Raw genomic sequence first — 26,033 nt, 5'->3', positions numbered from 1 at the left:
GCCTGACCAGCAGCATGACCCAATGTATGAAAGCCTAGAGTGCATGCATGTATATTTGTGTACCTATCAGAGTGGATTTAGTCTACATAATTTTGCAAGAGGACAACCTTTATGTAGCCATGGGTTCTATTTCAGTGCGCAAAATGTGTGCTGCACATAGGACCTTTGTTTATTGCCTCAACCGAATGTCCCATGGACACACACACACACACAAACGCACACATGAATGCAACACACAAACATACTCAGCGGCATCCGCACTGCCAGTCCAGTTGATTTGGAAAAACTTGACTTCTCCATCCAGTGATGCTGAGGCCAATGCTGAACCATCAGGTGAGAACACAGCCTCTACCACAGGCTGTGCAAACAGTTTTTTCACAGTTATAACACCACCATAACAACACAGTAACACCTCTAGAAGTGTCATATTTTTATAGTTGTAAACTCAAAACATTACACTGAAAGTATTCTTAAGTGAATAAAAATCACAAACATCTTGTGTAATCAAAAACACAGGTCAGATTTTGCATGGTTTTTGCAAAGACAAAAGTTATTTTTCTCTCACCACCTCTGTGGAAGAGCAAAGGAAAACAAGTTGATAAATTCAAGTCCATATGTTTCCCACTGATCTCTAAATCTGAATGTGTTTTCAGTTTTCTATCAGCTGTGCAAACCAGTATTATATATAAAATGTTAACAAGAGAAGAAATGCCTTCAAGATTAACACAGAGAAAAAAAATGGCACTCTAAAGCCTAACATCTCTAAACAAATTGTAAATCACAAATGCCGGTGACCCTGCTTTGTCCATAACCAGTAACAGTAACAAATTTCATTAAAAAAACAAAAAAATAACCAGATTAAACACCCAAGCTTTATCACACTTTAACATTTTTCCATTATGCCATGTTGTGACCGCAAACTCTAACCCCAATATTCAATAGGGTTTTATTTCTAAGTTTGATGAAAATTGCGAGACTATTTCCAATTACAAGCTTTTCCTATAATCATATGCAATGTCACCACCTTGATATTTGAACTTGAAACTGAAGAGGATTATGCTATCACCATGGCCAACCACAGCATGAAGTCTGACAGCACTGGATCTAAGACATGAGCTCTATATTGTCAAATAATGACTTCAATCTCTCATACCCTTACCCACCATAAATATGAATATTATGATGACTGAAGTGGTCTTATCTACACCTATCATCCAACCAGTTCTGGCAATTCTGGTTCCTATACCATCTGTGATAGCCAAAAACAAATGCCAACATTTAATGTTTATTAAAGACATGCCCATAAGCACAGACGAACGGATGCACTGACAATCACTATCTGGTGATCACATAAATTTGCAATTAAAAACTTCTCCTTTAGAATAGAAGTAGACAGTACCTCTGTATGAGGCACAAGTGTGATCTTGCCCGATTCAATGTCTGCTGGGTTGAGAGGCCCAGGCCCACAGTCACGGGTCACAACATCCACTGCTAACAGGTCAATCTACACAGCACAATGAACAGCCATCACAATGCCTGTCAACCCACAATACCAACACCCCTCAATATGTAATCATTTCAAGTCAACACACACAAAGATGAAAATGAAAAAGCAAACGAGAAAGAAAATGAAAAAGCAGATGACCATCTATTTAGAGGCAATGAAATACTGGTTGTGCTGGCTTGACACGTTTTCCACCAACTGAAATCTCACCTCATGCTGAATGGCACTGACTGGTTCCAAAGATACTTCTGGATCATGAATTCTGCGTCACACATTTGCCACACCTTTATCCTCCATTTCGTCGGCTTTGCTGGCATGCACTATTTGAAATACAGCTTCCCCTTGAAGCCTGTCATGGATTTGTCAATGCACAAGACATGGCTTGGGTTACATGTGTCTTGAACAGGGACTGGATCATGTCAAGGAAGGGCCTAATCTTGTACAGGGGGTCATAGTCAGGAGTCACTTCCAGGTGTGTCGGTGGTGTCTTTCATGTTAAAGTATTGGTTGAGCTTACAAAATCATCTTGTTTTAATCATGACACCACTGATCCACGAATTGGAAAAACTCGGTTCAGTAGACCAGTAGATGTGCATCTTAGGCAGATGCTTGATTCCCATCATAGTAAGGATCGATGACGGGACGTGTAAGCCCTAATTTTATCAGCTGTCGTGTCAGTCCACAAATTATCTGTGGCTAAGCCTTTCGCAGCCATCTTTTGTTTGCACAACTGCTAGTTTCATTCACCTCACTTTGAAAAAAAAATCAGTCACAAATAAAAAGAAATAATCCAATGGCTTTGCGTTCAACAGAAGAGTATGAACAGGACCAATTGGCTGTACAAATTCCTTGACAAGTCAGGGTTCCCAGGTGGTGGGCATGAAGCCAAAAAAGGACCTTTAAAGGACTTTATAAGGACCTCAAATCAGTTTAAAAGGACCTTTGCCAACATGACTTTACAGTACACCCCAATCTATTTGACATGCAGAACAGCAGACACTTACCTCTCATAAACGGAAGAACAGCTAATCCCATTTGACTGTCGTATTTAGTCTTTGCAATTCATGTCACTGTAGGCTAGGCCTAAGCAAAGCAGCAGCAGCAGGCGTGACTCACAGCCACTGTACCACGCTTCACGTCTGCCACCAAGCAGAAAGCGCACTACCGTTAGGGCCTAGGCCTATAGGCTGTATCCTCCTACAGTAAGTACTGAGTTTCAGACGATCGCGTCGGCATCTTTCAACGCGCTTTGCAACTTGCGGTTTTGGTGTCGAAGGTGTTTCAGTTTCGTTCTCAAGTCTCTTTCTCTTCATAAAACAGGACTTAACAGTACCTTTCAAAAATTAAAAGGACCTCCTGATGAGTTAAAAGGACCAACTTGCTGAATCAAAGCACTTAAAAGGCCTTTTGACCAAAATCCAATTCCTAAGGACTTAAAAGGACTTGAAAGGACCCTACGAACCTTGCAAGTGTTTGTGCAGTTGTGCTTTGCCATGTGATCTGCAATGATGCCAGTGGAACATTATCTTCAGGATCACTTTCCACTTCACTATCTTCTCCTATTTCATCTCCGTCTTCAACTACATCTATGTCACAATCAGATGCGTCTTTTTCAGAAAAACTCCTCCAGTTGACGCACAGTAGCTTCAACTTCTTCTTTTGTGTAATCCTCCCACATTTAGTTTTCTGTACTGGCCACCATTTTCAGCTCCGAGAAAGTATGTAAATGAAACGGCAAGATGAGAGCCAAATTCTTATCAATGGGGTGGCTGTTTAGTGCCTCAAGTAGCACCATTCTTTCATTGACAGGGCTCAACATTTACCTTTTTCCCCACTTGTCCAGTCAGGCAAGTCACTGGAAAATTCATTTGCATAAACAGATTTTGCATTGGCCCTGTTTTCAGAAACTTACATATGTGCATGCACACACACACGTGTACACACACAGAAAGAAGCTGTCGGACCCTTTCCTTTAACTATGTTTGTTTTATTGTTTTTCACAAAAAATCAATGTTGTTTTGAACAGCTATAAGTTTTCGCAGCTGACTGTCAGCCTTGGAAATTCTCTCGCCCATTTCTGCTGAAAACTGCATTTTCTCTCCTCTCTGTAGACAGTCTTCCACTGTTTATGACGTTTCTGTTTTGGCTCTTCATCCATGGCGATCGACTGTCTCATAGAAACTTTTTTTGTTGTTGTTTTTAACCCTTTTGCTGCCAAGAAAATAAGATTTAAGTGAAATCTATTTGCCAGGTTTTTTTCACAAACAACGGGTATATATTTTCAAAAAATTCTGTGCTCTTTGATAATGGAAAAAAGACCCATAAAAGTATATATTTTCTGCAAGATAAATAAATAAAGAATATAAAAAGACATGATGTTTTCCCATTTTATGTACTTTCAGTGACAAACTGTTGATTTGAAATCAGTGTTTTGTTTTCTGTCACATTTTCAACTTGTTCATTACAAACATTAATCAGGTAATTTGCTTGTCGTTTCTCTCATTCTCCTCGCCTTCACTACTGTAACTATTGTCTGGTATGCCTGCTTCATCCATTCAGTCCCTTCAGCGCATACAAAACTCTGCTGCCCGACTCGTCCTCAGAAGGAAAAGATCTGAGCACATCACTCCTCTTTTGCAACATCTCCACTGGCTCCCTGTCTCACACCGAATAAAGTACAAGATCAGCACTCTATGTTATAGATGCATTCACAAAACTGCCCCTTCCTATGTCTGCGGCTGCCTTCACCTCTACACTCCATCTCGCTCACTACGATCGGCCTCGGATCCACTCTGTTTACGCATACCCAGATTCAAACACTCGACTGTTGGCCGCCATTCTTTCTCTGTTTCTGGACCTTGCGATTGGAATGAACTTCCTTTTTCGCTTCGTCAAGTCTCCACACTCAGCTCTTTCAAGTCTGGCCTTAAAACCCACCTCTTCCCAAAATAGCCTCCCTTGCCTGCCCTTCCTTGTCTTTAGTTTCTACAGTATTAGAGTTATGCATGCATGTGAATGACTGGTGCGAAAGCGCTTTGTCTCTGCACAAGATCCAGCGCTATATAAATACCATTATTATTATTATTATTATATTTCTGGACAAATGGATAATACCGGCACACACAAATTATACAAGAACAACCACACACACACACACACACACACAAAAGACACACAATGCACTGTGACTTCTCCAAGTGATAATATGGACGTGGTCCATGTTTTCCCATGTTATGTATTTTCAGTGACAAACTGTTGATTTGAAATCAGTGTTTTGTTTTTTGTCACATTTTCAACTTGTTCATTACAAACATTAATCAGGTAACTTGCACTAAAATATCATATTTTCTGGACAAATGGATAATACCTGCACACACAAATTATACAAGAACAACCACACACACACACACACAAAAAAAAAAAAAAAGACACACACAATGCACTGTGACTTCTCCAAGTGATAATATGGATGTGGTCCATGCCCCCTCGGTCTCCACCCCCCTCCTCTTCACCCCTCTCACACACGGTCACTTCATCCAGTTCTTATTAGAGCGTGTTGGCTGAGTACCAAGAAAATCACTCAGTGTCCTGCCAAAAATCTGGTCACTTTCTGTCATCTGCTAGAGCTGTACAGTCTGCATCACTGACTGGTAGACGCATCATGACCAGTCTCTTTATTGCTCCCTTTATTTTCTATGAAATCGTCCTACAAAAGTTCATCACTGTCTTCTTCGAATCTACGCTTCAATTCTTTCTAAGCACCAGCTAAAGAAAGCAATCTTGGTTGATGATCATGATCGCATGTCTTGAGCATGGTGTCCGACATTTTGTTGAGTGAGCGAGAAGAGCCAGGCAAACACTGCAGCAGCAATCCAACCAAAACATTCAAATATTCTTCTGCCTCTTGATGTAGAATCTAGAAATATTCCCCAAGCTAAAGCTACCAGTATTTTTGTCAACGAACTCAATGCAAACCAGGGAAATGTCAGAATATTTCGATGACGAGTTATCTAGTCATTGTGGCAGCGAAGCGTACATGCTTGTGCTGACGATTTATCTCATCATATAGGCAGCCTAGGGGTTAAAGTGGCATGACTAATGAGTCCACTGCATTGTGGTTTTGAGTTATGTGACGTGTGGTGGGCGGAAGATGATCTATGCTGTAAGAAAAATCACTATTGGTTCTTTAAAAATAGCAACCAATGGCGAATCACCTTTTAGAGCTGCATGATCTCTCTCTTTTTTCCGGTGATACCTGTCAAAACCTGACTCAAAACATCGTCTGCTAGACGCGAAATGAAAAAAAGGGCATTACTTGCCCAACAGTATGATCTGCTTGCCCCAGGCAGTCGGGCAACTGCTAATGTCAAGCCCTGATTGGTTTATCCGGACTTTCACGGGAATCTTCAGTCATGGCTTATGTGTGTGTTCAAGGCCGTGGTCAGTCCATGATGGAAATTACCCACCATGCTTGACTCCCAAGCAGCGGGCTGCAGCGAGATTAAAGAAGCAGCAGGATACAGCAGGCTAAAATGTAAGAGAGTTAATGCAAATGCATGTTTACTGTGGTCCCTTCAAGTATTCTCCACCTGAAATTAAGGTTTGACAAGCATAATGATAATCCATATTTTCAATCTTGTTTACATGTACTGCATTCACAATCAGTTTAACCAAGGAATACCGGTATCGTGGTGTCTGCTTTTCCTATCTGGAAATAAAAAAATTCAACAGTTATTGATATAAATCAAACACAGGTTTAGGCAGCGCTTTAAATTCACTGATGTCTTTATTCAATTTCACACCCATTCCACAAAGAAAAACACAAAAGTCATTAAAAATAAACATTTCTCATTTTCATTTTAAAAGAGTCACTGTCATCATGTACACCTTTTGCCACTGAGTCATATCAGAAACATGTTTGACACTGATGTTAACCCATTAAGACTTCCAAGGAATCATTTCACTAGGTAGATCTATCAATATAGAATACTCTGCAGGTAATGAAAACTACCAGTGACAATGACTTGAATCATTTGCCTGTTCCATTTCAATATGCAGTAACTACATCAAGGTTCAGCTGTCAAGAAGTTAAATGTTTCACAAATATTACACTGATGGTTGTATTTGATGTTCCACAGTCCTGTGGACCAAAACAAGATGGTAACCCGTCAAAAGGTCAAGTAAAATATCATTCACCTGTCCTCCATGGGTGCAAGCCAAGACCTTTGAAGAGTCCTGCATGTCAGTATCATTTTCATCCACCTCTTCCGGCCAGTATGGACACCAGATCACTCGGTTGTATTGACATGTTTTGTCATCAGCTGGCTTGATATGCAGAAGTGGTGTGGGGCTTCAAACTAGTTAAGAAGTATTCTAAATAGTCCTTTGATACAAGGTAAACTATAGCCTTTCTTGCAACGTCAATATAACTTTTAATCAAATGTAGCTCCTTGTGAATAAAACCACTAAATGAAATGAAAATAAAACTGCACAAAAGGAAAGTAAACAAAACCACAAAAGGAAAGTAAACAAAACCAATCACCCAGTACTTTTAAACCATCTGCCAAACAAACAAATCTAAAATTCAATTTAATCTTTAGCCTCCTGAAGTCAAACCTGAAAAACAGATCTCCCCAATCCATTAACTGTCAAAATGGAAAGTTCATCCTTCAAACACTCTTGTTTGAACAATCAATCATCACAAAGTCAAACCACACCCATTCACATACCTTCTAACCACATCCTCAGATCATTGTAGATTATAGCCAACCTGACTCCTTTGGGCCATACCAGAAAACACCCCACTATGATGAGCACAGTGATATTCAGGCACGGAAACTAGGAAATGCCTCTGATGTGAACCAATCTGTCAATTTTAAAAGAATGGAATATGAACACAAAAACAAGTTCACATAAAACACAAAAGTAATGTAAAAACAGCCTTACAAAATTTTTTTTTTTTTAAACTATTAAAAAAACACAAAACCACTGGGCAAGTTTACTTAGCATTCTCAGCACATAAACGAATACAAGTCAAGAAGCAGACCAAAAATAATAAAGACTTTCAAGGAAAAATATAGCTGGCGGACCAGAAAGAGAGTAAAGAAAAATGGAAAAGGCTAAAACAAAGTGAGTGATAGGAAAGAGGAAATTTCTAGCACATATTTTCCAGAAGATAGGGAGTATAACTGAAAGAGCTCCCAAACTGTCCTCCAGTTGTCCATGTAGTCCTTTTGTCATAAGTCCAGTTGCTTTAATTCCTGACACTGCTGAAGGATACATGATGACCCCCTGCTGGCTCAACTTGCAGGAGAAGACCAGCAGGCTGCCCAGGTCATCTACAGCAGCCACAATGGCTTCAGGGCTGTGTGCAAAGGAAACATCCACCACGTTGCCAGCAAACCCCTTGATCAGCTTTCTATCTGTAGCCGTGTTGTGCATAATTCGTATGGCACTTCCATCTTTGGCTGTACACAAGAACAAAAGCTTTTCCTGGTATACTGTCATGTGTTAAAACATACGTTTTTACAATATTATATATCTTTCTGAACAAAGCATTTATTTCGCAAAGCATTAAAATGTAAGAGGAATATTACATGCCTTGGTGTTTTCTCTTGCAACCATTCCCACAGTCCTCCTACCATTCTAATACAAGACAAAGAACTTAAATTTTGAAGCAACAATCCAGAGACTAATCGTAAGTTTGTCCTTTATGGTCACTGTCATAAAACATGCATTTAAACTGAATGAGGAATTATATCAAAACAAACAAGTCAAAACAACAACCGTCACCGTCACCGATCCCTCAGATTCCGAATCCTTTGGGGCGCCTTTGAAGCTTTGTCAACCACCTTTCTCCAGTCCTCGCGTCTCTCGGCCGCTCTCAGGGTGTCTCTCAGCTCCATACCTGTCCACTCTCGGATGTTGTCCTCCCATCTCTTCCTTTGTCTGCCTCTTCTTCTTCCTCCCCTCACTGTGCCTTGTAAGATTGTTTTAGCAAGACCAGAGGAGCGTGTGACATGACCAAACCACTTCAGTTTTCGTTGTCTGGCGAGTGTTTGAAGGTCAGTATAGGGCCCGATTTCATTGCGGATGCGTCTCTTGACTTCTTCATTCGTGATGTGGTCTTTGTATGAGATACCTAAGAGTCTTCGGAAGCACCTCATTTCTACAGCTCTTATTCTTCTCTCTAAGTCCGCTGTGAGGGTCCATGATTCACATGCATATAAAAAGATTGACATGACCAGAGAACGCATCAGTCTGATTTTGGAACTGATGGCGATTTTTCTGTTTCTCCAGATGGGTTTGAGCTTGGTCATTGCGGCTGTGGTCTGGGCAATTCTTGACAGTATTTCTGGTTTTGATCCCTCGTCTGTCACGATAGATCCCAAATATTTGAATCTTTGAACACTTTCAAGTTTCTGGTCTTTGATTTTGATTTCTGATGTGAAGTTGCTGTTTGTCATCACTTTTGTTTTTTCCCCCGCTGATTTCCATACCAAATTTTGTTGATTTTTCTTCTAAGCGGTTCACTAAGTCTGTTAGCTCTTGCTTGTGACCAGCTAATCCGTCAATATCATCAGCGAAGCGCAAGTTTGTGATTGTTCGCCCTCCAATGCTCACTGTTCCTACATGTTCTTCTAGTGCTTCTTCCATGATTCTCTCAAGAAATAGATTAAAGAGAGTAGGGGAGAGCAGGCAGCCATGGCGCACACCGACCGTCGTCCGAAACCAATCACCTATGTTGTTGTTGTGAAACACTGCACTTGTTGCATTCTCATAGAGGCTCTGTACGACTCTGATTAGGTTGGCATTGATGTTGTAGAGATTCATAGTTGCCCACAGTGCAGCGTGCCAAACTCTGTCGAATGCTTTCTTAAAATCGATAAAGACATGATAGAGGTCCTGTTGATGCTGGAGATATTTTTCCATTATGAGTCTGATGTTGAAGATCTGCTCTGTTGTACTGCGTCCAGGTCTGAATCCAGCTTGTTCTTCTGCGATGATTCTTTCAGCCTGTGGTTTAAGCCTGTTCAGTAAGATCTTCAGCATCACTTTGCTTGGGTGACTGATGAGACTAATGGTGCGGTAGTTCTGGCATTGTTGGAGGTTGCCTTTTTTAGGAAGTGTTATTATAAGGGATTGTGTCCACGCTTTTGGCCATACTCCAGTCTGCCAGATCTTGTTGCAGATTCGATGGAGTACGTCTATACATGGATCACCTCCTGCTTGCACCATTTCAGCTGGGACATTATCAACACCTGCAGATTTTCCCAATTTTAGAGATAAGACTGCTTTTACAACTTCCTCTCTCAGTAAACTACATGAGGCTGTTTCAGATGACGGTGGGACATTCAGCACTTCAGAATCTCCAGTTGCTCTATGGGAGTATAACTCATCACAGTATTCCGTCCATCTGTTCATTATGTCCTCCTCTTCTGTCAAGCACTTTCCCGCTTTATCTTGTATGGTGGAGGTTCTTGTTGATTTTCTTGCAGTTAGGTCTTTTACCAACAACAACAACAAAATAACAAAACTACAGGAAGAAAGTATGTTTATGTTGAAATCTCTCTTCTTTTATTCATTACACACATGCATATACTATATAGTGGGAACATGAAATAATAAAAACAGAAAAATGTAGAATCACATTTCCCAACTCTGTTGAAGAAAAGTAATAAACTGAACAGAAATGTGTAACACATGAAAGACCAGTCACAATTCAAAACAAACAAAAACACTACACACATCAGAAATCCCAGGAGAAAGACATTTATAATTTGTAATATGTGTACTTCTGAAACTCAATATGGACAGCTCTTACGCATCAGAACAGAATTTTATCTCTATTTGCCAATAAAAAATTGTAAATTTTTCTTTCTGAAATTCTCAAGAACCAGACAACTTATCTGCAGATCAATGTACAGCCAAACAAAAAGGACTGGAACACTGTCCTTAAACTTACTTTTGATGGAGAAAGCGACAAAGTCCCCGTCCTGATGGACTGCCACCAGGTTGCCATAGTAATAACGCTGTTCCCACATGTGTGTCACCACTGTCTTGATCTTGACCTGTTGAAAACAAGTGACTGTGAATGGTCTGAGCTGTTTATCTTTCAAAAACCTATCAAATACATGCTACATTACAGTTCACATTGAACAACTTTACCTGCAACTCCATCACCTACCCTGTCAATGTATGTCACTTCCTGAACGCAAAATGGGAAATATATATATGTATCTTAATAAGAAGTTTTAATAGGAACAAGAGTTATGAAACAGAGAGAAATAATAACTGGGCCATTCTTGTTGAGAGAGAGAGAGAGAGAGAGAGAGAGAGAGAGAGAGAGAGAGAGAGAGAGAGAGAGAGAGAGAGAGAGAGCCAGACAGACAAGACATGACAACTGAAAGTTTATGTTTCATTCAGTCATGGTTTGTTGTTTTTTTTTTAGTCCTTTAAGCTGCTTTCAAGTTTCATAAGATTGATCATAATTTAACTGTGCCTAGTACATGAGTGTGCCTTGTTCTTGATTTTTTTCATAAAATTTTGAAGAATTCATGGGGTAAGCCTAAGAATTTATATGCATACAGAAATGTCTTACTGACCAGAATGGTACTATTTTTCTCATGGAATAAATTCAAAATGAAGGTATGACTCAGAGCTTTTTATATTCCCCTTGAAGAATGTTTTGAACTCTGAATCTTAGAAAAATGAGTGTCCCACTAAAGGCTTCTTTGACTCAACAGATGCCTGTATATGACCTTCACCTTGTTGCTGCCTGCACGCAGATTGTCCTCATTCTCAGACGGTGCCACATAAATGTCCACCTCCTGGCCATACACTCCAAAACTGTTCTCCTCTTCATCATTGCCTGTGAATACTCTACGAGAAACATCAAACCATCAACATGCATTTAATCATTTTATTAAACAGCTGGTGAACATAATCATCTTGAAGGCTGTGTTCAGGAAAGGACATTCTACTTTCTTAAATTCTAGTGCTGGAGCTAGAACATTTTTCTGATAAATGTTTTCATCCCTGCAACAATACCACAAACATAAAACAACAGCATACAAAATCAATTTATATGAACAAAGCATAGCATACATGGTGCAGATCATAGTAATTATTTTCCATGAAGTACACAACACTGTACAAAAAACATGGCTGTTTCTCTTTTTCTTTTACAGTGCTAGAAAAATAAAACCATACAAGAGAGGCAAGGCCTTCAAGACTCTTCTTCTTCTTCTTCATTCCCTTGACCGCTGGGGTCGTTGGGGGGACATGAGGAAGATGTCATAGCTCGCCACGCCGTTCTGTTGGCAGCTGTCGTGAGGAGATCTGGCACCGTCATTCACTTCAAGACTCACTTGTGATAAATTAAGTCCCCTAGCATTAATTACAGAGTAATTTCCCTTTTTTACTATCTGCACCAAAACGTTTGCAAAATAAATAAAAATTCCATGCTTAGCAAAAGAAGTTCCTGTTTGAACAAAAAATGATAATAATGACTCCTCTTGTTGTTGTGTCAGAATAAGAGGTCAAAGTGCCAAGTTTAGAGAATACAAAAAATATAAATATATAAGTAAATGCAGTTTGCATATAATTAGGCTTCTTTTTTTTCTGCCCATCCCAGAGGTGCAATATTGTTTTAAACAAGATGACTGGAAAGAACTGAATTTTTCCTATTTTTATGCCAAATTTGGTGTCAACTGACAAAGTATTTGCAGAGAAAATGTCAATGTTAAAGTTTAAGTATTTGCAGAGAAAATGTCAATGTTAAAGTTTACCATGGACACACAGACACACGGACGGACACACACACACACACAAACACACACACAGACAACCGAACACCGGGTTAAAACATAGACTCACTTTGTTTACACAAGTGAGTAAAAAATAAAAGGAATGTTTTTGTTATCAGAGTAACAAAATGGAAATTTCAAATCAAAATAGATGATATAACACCAAACTTGGTACATACACTATTACTATTGAGTTTTACTAAAATGCATATCATCAACATAAAATGCATTGTTCAAAAAATTTAAAAGAAAAAAAGGGTGGAAGTCAATTAGAAATAGAAAATTGAAATCCTATGCAAGGAAAGTGTTACAGGCAAGGGAGACAATGACAGTCACAGCAAAAGGAGCACTTCATGGAGCATGTCAAATAAATCACTCAATCAGGTACACACTGACAATACAACACCACTGTCTACCTGTGCACTGCCTGTAGGACAGCACACTAAAAAAGCTCACACAAAATTTCATTTGGAGAGGACAGTGCACATCTTCTTTGCTTTCCAGTCACCCAGTTTTAACATTTCACAAACCTTTGCAGTGGAAGTTTTTTCCATGTGTTAATTTTCCTGTCTTTACTGTTCACATACAAACGGATTATATGACAAACAAGCAAAACTACAAAATTGTACTTCATGTTAAGTATCCTGCTAGATTTAGCCATAATGCTAGCAAGAAAGGAAAAAAAACACAAACAAAAGAAATGGCAGCATCCATATTATCAACATAGTAAGAATGTTTTCTTACATCTTTTGTTTTGGTTGAGGATTATACATGGTTTGCATCAGCTGAGTTATTGTTGCATCTCCAGAACCACCACTGTCAAGAAAACAGAGATAAAAAAAAAAAAGGTAAACAGATTTTAAGTCATGTCTCATCACTGTTAAAAATTAAAAGACAAGAAAGAAGTTATCAACAAAAAAATCACATTTTTTCTTCGTTTTTTGTTGTTGTTTTTTTGGGGGGTTTTGCACAGTTTTCCAGTATAAATGACTGTTGAGTCTCTCGCTCCCTCTCAAGTCAACACAAACCTAACCTTTTAAAAAAAAAAAAAAATTCTTAACATCTGATGGTAAAACGAACAAACAAAAAAGCATGAAAACAAAAACAAAAACCTCTAAACTTGGTTCTGCACACACACATATCTCTATCTCATGACTGCATACAAATTATCTGGGAAAAAACCCAAAAAAACGAGTGTACAATGATACAAAAACAAATTACACATACAAAAGCTATTCAGTTTCATGTTTGACAAGCACAGTTTGCTGACAGGATGGAATTTTTCATCAAGAGCTGTTTATATACATAGGGGTAGATGATAGGGCAAATGCAGTAATTTTGTGTCGTCCAAAGGTCAGAAATGAAATAACCATTCATCCATTGCCAAATGCATTGTATTTTGTAATTACAATGCAGTTCCACTCAATTTAAAAAAAACAAATAATGAAATATCAAATTCTGAAAAGATAAAATTAATAAATTTTTAGTTCTGTAAATAAAGATAAATACTGCTATTTACTATGGTAATTATCAAAATGCAAGTGGACAAAGCACACAGAGCTTGTCTTCAGGGACACACAAACACACACACACACACACACACACTTACATTTCAGAAGAATTCACTGTTCCCTGTAATGTGGCTGATGAACCTGAATAAAGAAAAAATATAATTATCTCTCAAAAATAGACCTCTGAAAATTTCTGCGGCTATCTTGGATCTTGCGCATACGCATCAAACTTTTACTTGAAATTCAAGCAATGCCAAAGGTGATCAACATAGACTGAAGCAGCAAACATGTGCTGTCCATTTCTTCAGTTGATAGCCTCCATTGCTACAACTAAACTCTGGTCAATGAAGTGTCATCATATGCACACACAAAACAGCAAAAAAACAAATGAAGCCTGCTGTTTCTTCAGTTGATAGCCTCCATTGCTATAACTAAACTCTGGTCAATGAAGTGTCATCATATGCACACACAAAACAGAGCAAAAAAAACCAAATGAAGCCTGCTGTTTCGCACGTTCTGCCTCTCTCGATCACCTTTGTTGCTAGAAATTTCGGAAAGCCAATCAACTTCAAGAGCACAGATCATATGCCATGCCTCTATAAGTCACATAAGCATGGAACTCTCCAATGCTCCATTATGCCATCAATGGCAGACTTAATTCATATATTTTTATGACACTAATACTCTTCTGTGACACATTTTAAATTCAGTCATACACATGGATAATGATTATTATGAGTTATGTCCTATTTCCATGAGAGGCCAATGGTCACATCTGTACACGTTGCATATCCACACTTGTACATTAAAAAAAAAGAACCGACAGTTGTTGCTCATAGTCCAGCAAACTGCACAGGGCCATATCAAGACTGCTCAACTAGCCTTTACCTTTTAGACAAATTATTCTAAGCTATGGGTCACCCATTTATCATAGCCACTTAGCTCAGCTGACTCCACAGCTGGACTATAGGGTAGGTATGCCTAATTGCGAACGATCAAGTCAAAGCGAGCAGCTCAACGTGTATGCTGTAAAGATAAAATGTTGTACGATAGTCAAATGTACTTCTTTTGTTTTTGAAAGCTTTCTCCAACTGGTTGAACCAGGAAAAGTTTGTCTGCTCACTCTTTTCAACATTTTGTCTATGTTTGAAATAGCAGGGGTGCCTGTGGGTAAATGCAAACAGGCAAGTCTTAATTGCGAACTATGGCTTTGGGTACATGTTAATAATTAAAACAGAAGCAGATCTTTAACTCAATAGACATATTATCAGAACATCACACCAAACTGTTGTATATATTGTTGGTTTGATCACACATGCACACAGACATTTAAACAAACACACCCCATACTGCACACAAACACAGGCTTTTGAGAGTGCAAAGCAAACTGTGCAGCATCTTTCGCAAACAGACTCACGTCAAAATATCATATGGTCTAATTGCAAACAACACTATTTTGCAGGTTCAATACTGACGTTCTGATCTGTCCCCGATATGCTCTTTAAAATTCTCCCAGCACTGGTAATGCGCTTCAACATATCTGATCAAATCAACTATTTCAAACTGTGTCAAACTTAAAGTTCAACAACTTCAAGTCCTATAACTTGCTTCCCTTGATTTTAGGACTTCGAGAGCACGTTTGTAATCTTGGTCAGCAGTAGTGTGCGAAGAGAAGAAAGAGCGTGGATTATAGCCAAATATAGCTGATATTTGCCGGAAATGGTCAGCTGCTTCTGTGAAATGTACGCAGACGACACGAAAGTGTACGACTCGGTGGAAATGGAAAGTAAGAGAGATAGGATCCAATAGGACCTTGACAACCTTGTTAGCTGGACCGATCTCTGGCAACTGCGCTTCAATGCATCAAAGTGCAAGGTCCTACATCCAGGACGCAATAACCCCAAAGCTGAGTACAACATGAGACTACACAACAGCGATGAGAGAGTGGTGTTGGAATCATCAAAAGGCGAGAAGGATCTGGGATTACTGATGGACCAGGAACTCAAGTTCAGACAGCACATTGAGACACAAGTCAACAAGGCCAACAGGATCTTAGGGCTGATCAGAAGGTCATACCAGTACCAAAACATGGACACAATGAGACAGCTCTTCGTTGCACTGATACGCCCTCACCTGGAATTTGCCAATGTTGCGTGGTCACCCCGTTACCAGAAAGACAAAGACCTCATCAAGGTTGTTCTCAGGAGAGCAACAAAAATGGTCCCCGGGCTGGCAAATAGTACATATGAGGAGCGCCTAGCCAGAATGAAAATACCCAGCATGCAGTACCGTAGGGACTGAGGAGACATGACTGAGGCCTACAAGTACAAGTTTACCCATGGACTGTATAAAGTGGAAAGCCCCCTGGTCCTAGAAAACAGTGACAGACAGACCTGTGGGCATAACCTGAGGCTCAAGGAGAGGCCAGGCAACGGACAAATGCGCCAGCATTACTTCTCCTTCTGGGCGGTGAACCTGTGGAACGCCCTACCAGATTCTGTGGTCAGTGCCCCCTCTCTCAACGCTGTCAAAGCTAGGCTGGACAATCACTGGGCAGACCACATGTACAAAGAAAAAAGAAACAAGAAAAAGTGTATTGGACGTTATGATAAAAAGACTCCGAGTACTAAGACCAGACTAAAGGCTGAGAAGCCTAAATATAGGTCTGCAACGATATCATATCAAAATTATCATATATATCATTTGACTGGTTCTTCTTCCTGGAAATGGATAAGGCTACAGATAAAGGTAGAAGCAGACGTTAAATTGTGAAATGCAACCGTTAATAACGCTTCGAGGTGGGGCGATACGCTGTTCGCGCTTACCCATACCTACCCTACACGTTCGTCAGAACCCAATCCATGCCAAGGAAGAAGAAACTTGTTTCTTACTCACTAGTCTACTCACTTTATTCTAAACGGTATACATATAGACAAAACAGGTCTTTATAAGCAGATACATTATACATCATGTTTGGATAATCCCCCCCCCCCCCCCCCCCCCCCCCAATCCTTTTCCCAGGACGTCACATTACATCAAAAGACAATATGATTTCGAAAAACTCACCACTATTGTTCAGATACTCAAGTTCTCGCAAGAGCCGACTTGTATCGGTGCTATTCATTGACGAACCAACTCCATCTTCGTTGTTCATGACTGCATTGATAAACCTGGTCGAGGCTCATATGCTAAAAAGAGTTTTTAAATTACCTCAATTTACCATGTAGAAAAAAAAAATGCCAAAAGCCTACATTCAGATCATGCCCAACGCAAGAATCGAAACTCGTTCTGAGAAGTTCTAAATATGGCGGCAAACCCTGTCTCGGTCCGTCGAGAGGTAATACTGGAAAACGGTAAAGCATGAAAATCATTATACAAGACGAATCTGTCGTATTATAGTGGACGAACTGCATCAATAATCATTATACCCATTATGTTATTCAACTGAAACGTGCGTGAAAATCGCGAAAGGTCAAAGTTTATTTCCTCGCGGAAGTGAGTTCAATCCCCAGGTTTCTGCAGTTCAGACAGCTCCACGCACCTATAAATAGATCCATTGTATTTATGATCCATTGACCTTAAGGGCGTAAAGCCGATAGGTCGTTAAACTCCACTCTGCCTTATGATCGTCAACCCCATAGACATAATTATATATAGTATATATATATATATATATATATATAATATATATATTTCAGTGGTCAGACCCACAGACTGCGGGTAAGCTCACTGATCTGAAAGTTTTATATTTTTAGATCAGTGGGGTCAGCCCCTGTATTTACTGACCACAGGCTAACGTAACTTTGTGCTCCGCCACACAACTTTTCCATGCGTTGCTGAGTACGTCTGTAAAGAAGAATGAAAGAAATAAGATTTTCCCCGACATGGCAGGATAGAAGGGAACTTTTTTTCTTCTTTTTTTCTCTTTTTTTTTTCGGAAATGCAAAAATAAGATCATACGGTGTTGGGGGTGGAGGGGGACCGGCATCATTCTCACCGGTTGTCAACTACATTTCCTTTGCAGCCACCTATAGGATTAAGCTTCAAAAGTAAACTTATTTTTAGATGAAACAGTAACTCAATCTGGAAGAAACCTACAACTTAGATTTCCAGTGTCGGCTGCACGTTACCAAAGAGCACAAGTCTACATAGCCTCGGACTGCCGGCGAGCTTTTCAAGTTTGAGTTACAATAAAATTTGGGACATGTGTGTGCCGTGGCCGAGCTGCGATGTGTAGCTCAGAAATGAGTGTGTGGAGGACGCGGGCTGGGGGTGGGGGTGGGGGGGGGGGGGGGGGGGGGGGGGGCATGGTAATGTGTGTGTGTGTGTTGTGTTGGTGTTCATGTACGTCTATGCAGTGTATTTGATCGTGATTTCATATCTGTGAAACTGCATGTTTGTTGCATATCTGTTATGCATGTGTGTGTGCCACGGTGTGTGACGGTGTGTGTGTGTGTGTGTGTCGTGAACGTGTGTCTGCATGTTTTACATTTATTTATTTATTTGTTCTATTTTACTTTATTTATTTATTTTTCATTTTTTGTTATTTTTTTACTTTATTTGTTTTATTTTACTTTTTCTTTTTCTTTTTTCTGAAGGCCTGACTAAGCGCGATGGTCAGGCATCTGCTTGGCAGATGTGGTGTAGCGGATATCAGTGGATTTGACCGAACGCAGTGACGGCGCCTCCTCATTGAGCTACTCAGGCTGATACTGATACTGATAGGGACATGACAATAAATAATAATGAGAAGCCGGCAAACTGGTGAAGACGAGTCCAGTAAAAGACTAAGGAGCAAAACAATATATCAGTCGACAGGTCTGACGATTCTGAATCTCATGCAGCGTCTTCTGCCCCGGTACTGCAGTGAGAACTTCAATAATTTGTTGTCTCGTTCGTCATTTATCAGATGGATTCCCCCGTCTCCTCGACTGCGCAGGTCCTCCAGTCCTCCGTAGAGCTTCCCGGCGGGCCGCTGGGATTGGGTCGGGCCAGGTTTTCTCTCGGAGCGCTTGGTGGCGCGGGCAGGACTGCAGCAGATGTTCTATTGTCTGCCCGGGATGAGACACTGCGGCTCTGTGTCGCCGATACGATACTGAGACTGTAATTGCTACAACAAACTCAACATCTGCAGCCGGCAGACCATGCAGTCACTTCAGGCCCCGGGTAATTGTTCTTGGAAGAGTCAGTAAACATCTGGAAAAAATAAAAAGATACAAAAGAATACTGTGAAGCACTGAGAACAGAGTGATGAAGTTATTATTCTGTAATTTTTTAGAAGTGAATGCATGGTAAATTAGTTTGTGTTTATATATATATATATATATATATATATATATATATATATATATATATATATATATATAGTATATATCAGTATATCAGTATATAGATAGATATACACCTACCAAATACAAAATCACCTAAGCCGACACATACTCCTTATATCACCAATCACACGATATAGCCGGATATACAAATACATCAACATAATATGAAATGTCTGATTTGAGAAGTGGTATTTTTCTCATCCGGGATGAGACACTCAGTTGATCGATGCAAACTGAAATCTTGTCGCCACGCCGCTTCTGCAGTGGGGACCCGGGAAGGCTTTTTTTTAACTGCAGTATTAGAGATGGTCACGTCTCGATCTTGTGGTATGCGCGGCACTGTCTGTTAGAAGAGAGAGAGCGGGAGCTCGGAGACTCACAGATTGCCGTTTTAAGTGCTAAGAAACTCTAGGGAGAGCTGGACAGTACAAGGTCTTCAGAGAAGAAGCCCCCCCTCAGTCAAGTGTTTCGGCCCTTAACTCCTTACGCTCTAAGGGGGCTGGGCCGCACCCAGGTCATGACTCCTGGATGCCCTTGTATTGCCGCCTTTTGTTTTCAAGTTTATTTTTTCCTGGTCCTCAGCATCTTCGAACCCGCGCCTCCAGGGTGGTCGCCACTTCAGGACTGAGTCACCTTTTCTGGCAGACGTTTTAACCACCGTGACTGAGTAATCGTACGCCTAGTTTCAGTAGGGAAATTCCTCCTCGACCAGATCCAGCTGGAACTCTTTTCTGCTGCTTCTGCCATTGCCTTGAGAGCGGCCATGTCCTCTCTCTGCCAGAAATAGACAGCTGTTTCAGGAGGCTGTAGGCAGATTCGCCCACAGACCCTCTTGCACCAATCTCTATGGCGAGGACTTTGGCTTGGAAGCCAGATTCTCTCAGGCTGCTGACTAGATCAGCATACTTCTCGGTCTTGTAGATGTGGGCTTCCTCCGAGTCCATTGTGCTTTCGTAGAATGGCACAGTGAGCTCAATCAGAATCGCTTGTTTCGTTGCCTTGGAGTGGAGTACTATGTCAGGTCTCATGCTGCTCTTGCTGATGATTTCTGGGTGTTTCTTCCCCTCTGGTAGGTCAACTGTGCATTCCCAATCTTTGGCACCATCAAGCAGCCCACTATATAGAAGGGTCCCTTATGAAGGGACGTGTGCCGGAACTTCTGATATAATGAAATCATCAAACAAAATGTTTGTGAAAAATAGTAGTGTTACAACATCAAACACGAATGTAGACTCTCTTGCGCTTTGTGCGACAGGCCATGTAGAAAAATCACTGATTAGTAAACCGGCGGTTCTCGGAATATCAGTGACTGGCTGAGATTCTATCCAAGTACAAAGATAGCTTTCAAGCGACTGATTTCGGAAGAGGATGAAATCTCGATTTAGCTAGATTTACACAGAGGCGGTTGTTTCTAATATGCTTAATATTTTACCCCTCGATTATTCAGTCCCGATGTCAAGTTGAGCCATTCAGTGGTAGTCACTGATTTTCTTGCGAGTACATGCAAATGCTTCATGACAAAGCTTCAAAGGCGCCCCAAAGGATTCGGAATCTGAGGGATCGGTGACGGTGACGGTGACATGCAAATGGACAAATTAGATTATTATCATTACATGCTCTATATCTATAATGATGAAATACTATTTCAGATTTGCTCGGAATTAAGTAGTTACATATTTTAAACATCCAGCCCGGCCGGTGTATTTAGCACAAAGTAGGATCAGGCCAGAGAAAAGAAAGATAATTATTGAGGGTGGGTTTGCGAGAACACCAGTGGGGTTTCCTCCCCTGATCATATCGTTAGGAACACAAAATTGAAGTTGGAAAAGGGTGACAAGAAGGCGGCAAGAGAATGTGTGTGTGTGTGTGTGTGTGTGTGTGTGTGTGTGTGTGTGTGTGTGTGTGTGTGTGTGTTCTGTTTGCCTGCCATGTATTAAGTGTTTGGTGTTCAGTGTAGTTGCTGTATACACGAAATAATCATCATCTCACAATCCAGTGAGCCATCAGTGGCACTGATGGGCATGTGTGATCAAATATACGGGGAAACGATTGTTCCTTGTTATTTTTCTTTGATACCCAAACTGTGCAACCGTTTTTGTTTTGTTTTTTTAATGCTACAGCAAACTTATGCCAGCATTTATTTCATTGCTTAGGTCAATGTCAGTATTGCATGTGTGTTCTTTGTTTTGTTTTTGAGTGGTAGGGTGAGGAGGGGTATTCACGTTCTCAATGTTATGGTTTAATATGTGTGATGACCCATAAAATACATTCTTTGAATATTTGCTGTTTGAGGTTTGGAGAGATAGACAAGATCTTGTTACATTCATCAGAACACATCAGTGATCAGGTTGGCCCCACGATGGCCTCACAATTACCTTCAAGATGCTAAATCGTGTGGCTTCTTAAGGAAAACAATTGTGACATAATCACAGAACACTCTAAACACGTTTAAAATCAGTCTGCTTTAGTCCTGTGAGTGTAAGGGGTGGGGGGAGTGGTAGGTGCTCGGTGGGTAAAGTTCATTGTCCTGACAACTATCGCTTATTTGCACGATATACATAATGTATTTTGAACGAAAATTCTTCAAATCAGTATTCATTGTATACTGAAGTAGAGAAACATGACGTATGTGAGCGTTAGCCAAAAAGACAACACGATTTTGAGACTCAAAGGCGATTCCTGGCAAAACAGCATTTTGGATGTAGGGGAAGCAACTCGACCAGTGTGAATCCCTAACTTGAAAGGGTCAAATGTTCATCCAAACGTACTGAAATAATTTCTAGAAAACCCCTGCAGGTCTCTGTATAAAAAAATAATTTCGGAAAGAGTGATATTGAAGTGATGAAATAAAACAACCGAAAAATGTTACGTTAATTCGTCGAAGATTTGATAGTTGGCCAATACAAACCTCAAGTTAACTGTGAAAGAATGAAGATATTTTGAATCTGGATATTTATTCGAATAGAAATGACCCTATTGAAAAACATATAATATGTGGTGGTTTCCTTCATATAAATATGATTTATGACGGTTTGAAATTGAGCTTGTCTTAATTTCATTCCCATTACCGTGACTCTTTTGAGTCATAGAGAAACAAGGAAACATGACAATAACAGGATGACGGCCACAGTATTTCAAAATATATATGCTGACAGGTTTATCGCTTCCTCTTAGGTGGCGGATTGCAGTGCCTCGAACGATGTGTCTTGGCTTTTCCACTTTCCACTTGGGACAGCAATACATATATCTTCCGAATTTGAGGCAGTGATTTTGTATTTCCTTTCAGAAGCATGTTTCTTTCCAGTCAGAACACTTTCCAGAAAGTCCTTTGCAGAATCAGAAGCTTCTTGTTTTTCAGTCAAATCGTTTGCCACTGTTGTGGCAATGGATTCATTAGAGCTTCTCTGTGACCCTGAATGATGATGAGACAACGAGTGAGGACTGCCTATTTCAAGCTTCTATCCTCTGATGCAGAAGCAGCAAAAGCACGTTCAATGGTTTGGCCTGTGTGTAGGCCTGATGAGTGTAGTAACTGACCGGTGATACGTCTCTCGGCAGAATTGATGCATACACATTTTACTTCGTCTTCGTCTGTGATGCTCTTTCCAATTACTCATACACATGGTTAAAGCGTCCTTGTGGGCTTCCCTTTTGCTCTGTAAACAATTTGTCTCTTCTTCCATGTCTATCCACATGCCACAGAACCAAGTCACTTCCGAAAGACTTTGTGCTTGTGTGCTTCCCTTGCCACAAGATCTGTCACGTACGGTTAGAATAGTTCCCTGTCTGATCGAGTCTTCAGCAATTTTTGTCGCACCTTACCCCATTTGATAGCTGTGGTCTATAGAAACTGGGTTCCATTTCCTCGCTTTGTCACATATGATGCAGCAATCGTTTGGAAATAAAACAGCTGAAGCTTGCAATGGAATTTGTCTTTTTTCTTGGGAACTGTTTTGGTATCCTTTCTCTGTTCAGCTTTCTGTCCCGATGTCAATGTTTCACTGTGTATGCACTTAAGAATACGCCTGACCTTTGTAAAGTCTTTGTAACAGGGTCCGTGAAATATGTACAATGTCTACTTTCTTGCAAATTTTATCATGTAATCTTCAAAATTTGTACGGGTTTTGTGAACACATCGAATATCATATTTCTCAGTCTTAGCATTCCTTTGTTTGGTCACTACATTGATGTATGATTCCAGTTATCCTTCTTGTGAATAATGTAGAATGTGTCTATGCAAAGGAAACGAGTGTAAAAAGAACAACAAAACGAAAAAAAGTAAAAAACAAAACAAAAAACAAAACGAATGTAAGTTCATATTGTGGATATCGTGGTATAGTAACCAGGTTGCAACCCGGAGTTCATTTAGGTATATATCGTTTGAAGGAAGGAAATATAAAAATTGTATTGGCAAAGGGAACCCCCCCCCAAAAAAAAACACACTCCTTTTCACTTACAATATGGCCCTTGCGGTGGGCTGCGCCATAAACCATTTCAATTAGACTGTTGCTGCCAGGAAATAAGATTTAAGTGAAATCTATTTGCCAGGGTTTGTTCACAAAAAACGGGTATAAATTTTCAAAAGATTCTGTACTCTTTGTTATTGGAGAAAGACCCATAAAAGCATATATTTTCTGAAAGGGAAATGAATAAATAATACAAAACACATGATGTGTTCCCATTTTATGTATTTTTAGTGACATGCTGTTGTTTTGAAATCAGTGTTTTGTTTTTTGTCACATTTTCAACTTGTTCAGTACAAACATTAGTCAGGTAATTTGCACAAAATATCATATTTTCTGGACAAATGGATATCTGCACACACAAAATCATACTAGAACAACCACAATATAAAAAAAACTGAAAAAGAAATAGATACATAATGCATTGTGATTTCTGCAAGTGATAATATGGATGTGAGGCCACGCCCCCTCAGTCTCCACCCCCCTCCTCTTCACCCCTTTCACACGGTCACTTCATCTAGTTCTCATCAGACCGCGTTGGCTGAGTGCCAAGAAAATAGCTCACACTGCTAAAACTACGGTGACTTCTGTCGTCTGCTGGAGCTGAACAGCTGGCATCACTCACAGATAGTCGTATCTTGGCCACTCTCTTGATTGCTCCCTTTATTTTCTATCAGATCGTCCTATAAATGTTCACCACTCTCTTCTCCTTCGAATTTATGCTCCAATTCTTTCTGAGCATCAGCTAAAGAAAATAATCTTGGTTGATTTAGTTCGCCACGATCGCATGTCTTGAGCACGGAGTCAGTCCGACATTTTGTTGAGCGAGCGAGGAGAGGAGCCAGGCAAAGACTGCGGCCAGTAACCCAACCAAAACGTTCAAATAAAAGACTGCCTTATGACGCAGATGGTGTTTCTAGCTATGAATAGAATCTAGAAAGATTCCCCAAGCTAAAGCTACCAGCATTTTTGTCAACAAACTGAATGCAAAGCAGGGAAAAGTCAGAATATTTCGATGACGAGTTATCTCGTCATTGTGGCAACGAAGCGTACATGCTTTCCATGACGAGTTATCTCGTCATATAGGCAGCCTAGGGGTACAATGCTACATATACAACACATATACTATTGTAACACAGGGCCTAATTACGTCAGTAGTTGCAGAAATCCTTCATCCTGATTCCTTTCTGCTGGCATAAAGAAACTGACTGTGTGGTGGAATTTGTGGACAGAGTGCAGTTTCAAGTAATGTGTTAATTGACAATAAGCTTTCTTGGAATGAATGAGTGTGTGTGTGTGTGTGTGTGTGTGTGTGTGTGTGTGTGTTTCCGAATCTGTCTCCTCTGACTCTTCTTTCTCGAATCCATCATCATGATCATCATCATCACACTGTTCTTCTTCCACTAATTCTTCTCCTCTTGCTCCTTCTCTGCCTCATTTTGTGTCTCCTTTTCCCTTTGTCCTCCTTTGTGGCTCACTGGATTGGATTCATCATTGTTCTGTCTACCAATGTGTAATCCGCCATACAGCTTCACGTCACGAAATCGTGTTCTCTTTTCATTCTGTTTTAGTGATACAGGTGACCAAGTAAAAGGTTGTTTTCCAGTTGTCGTCATTGCATGAATTGATTCGGCATGAGGTATACGGAATACAGACTCATATATACAGGAAGGGATACGGTATGATGGATACGGTATGCGGATCTTTCTGTTTGCATAAATGGATACGGCATTAACGTTATGGTATGTAAACCCTCCTGTTTACAGAAATGGATATGGTATGAGGGACACGGTATGCAGATCCACTTGTTTGCATGAAAGATACAGTATTGATATCCTCTTGGTTCCTCTTGTCCTTACACGTCCAGTTCGTGGGCTGCAACTCCACGATTACTAGTGTGTACAACTTGAGTGGGTTTTTATGTGTACAACCGTTTTTACCTGCCATGTAGGTAACACTATTCCGTTTTCGTCTGTAGGAATAGCTACGGTATGAGAGATGTAGTATGCGGACCTCCCTCTTTGCAGGAAGGGATACGGTATGCAGATCGTACACACAGACACAGACAAACAGACACACGGTAATATCCAATTTTAGCATCCTAAATTCCTGGAGCCAAAATTGCAGTTACGGGAGAGCGTGTGATGTCGTTATTGCGTTAGTAAGGGGTTATGACGGTGGTTTTTCAGGCAATTTACACCACAGTTTACCTACTCCGAATGGATGACAAAATTCAAATGATTGTTATTTAAGTTATACTTCATGCCTGCATTGCAATATACTCACACACACTCATCCCCCCCCCCCCCCCCCCCCCCCCCCCCCCCCACACACACACACACTGAATAACCCAAAGGAAAAGAGAACATTGGTAAGGTCCAAATCTGTGTTGTCCCGCGCCGCGTGCTTGCTGGGGG

The 26,033-nt window shown here is 40.3% G+C and overlaps 1 protein-coding gene across 1 annotated transcript in view; it reads right to left on the bottom strand.

The window, feature by feature from the left end:
- Positions 1–17,164, bottom strand: part of LOC143286053 (enhancer of mRNA-decapping protein 4-like) — a 96,716-nt gene extending 79,552 nt beyond the window's left edge. The window contains exons 1-9 of the mRNA XM_076593592.1: positions 16,890–17,164; positions 13,922–13,964; positions 13,057–13,128; positions 11,272–11,386; positions 10,470–10,575; positions 7,785–7,971; positions 6,701–6,854; positions 1,400–1,504; positions 246–358 (exon numbers count right to left, since the gene is read on the bottom strand). Of these exons, the coding sequence (XP_076449707.1) occupies positions 246–358; positions 1,400–1,504; positions 6,701–6,854; positions 7,785–7,971; positions 10,470–10,575; positions 11,272–11,386; positions 13,057–13,128; positions 13,922–13,964; positions 16,890–16,977 (983 nt within the window). The 5' untranslated portion in view covers positions 16,978–17,164. The remainder of the gene's footprint in view (positions 1–245; positions 359–1,399; positions 1,505–6,700; positions 6,855–7,784; positions 7,972–10,469; positions 10,576–11,271; positions 11,387–13,056; positions 13,129–13,921; positions 13,965–16,889) is intronic.
- Positions 17,165–26,033: the final 8,869 nt, after the last annotated feature.

This window comes from Babylonia areolata, chromosome 9 (assembly GCF_041734735.1).
Source record: "Babylonia areolata isolate BAREFJ2019XMU chromosome 9, ASM4173473v1, whole genome shotgun sequence".
Taxonomy (NCBI): domain Eukaryota; kingdom Metazoa; phylum Mollusca; class Gastropoda; order Neogastropoda; family Buccinidae; genus Babylonia; species Babylonia areolata.
This window is presented reverse-complemented; position numbering and strand designations above follow the sequence as displayed.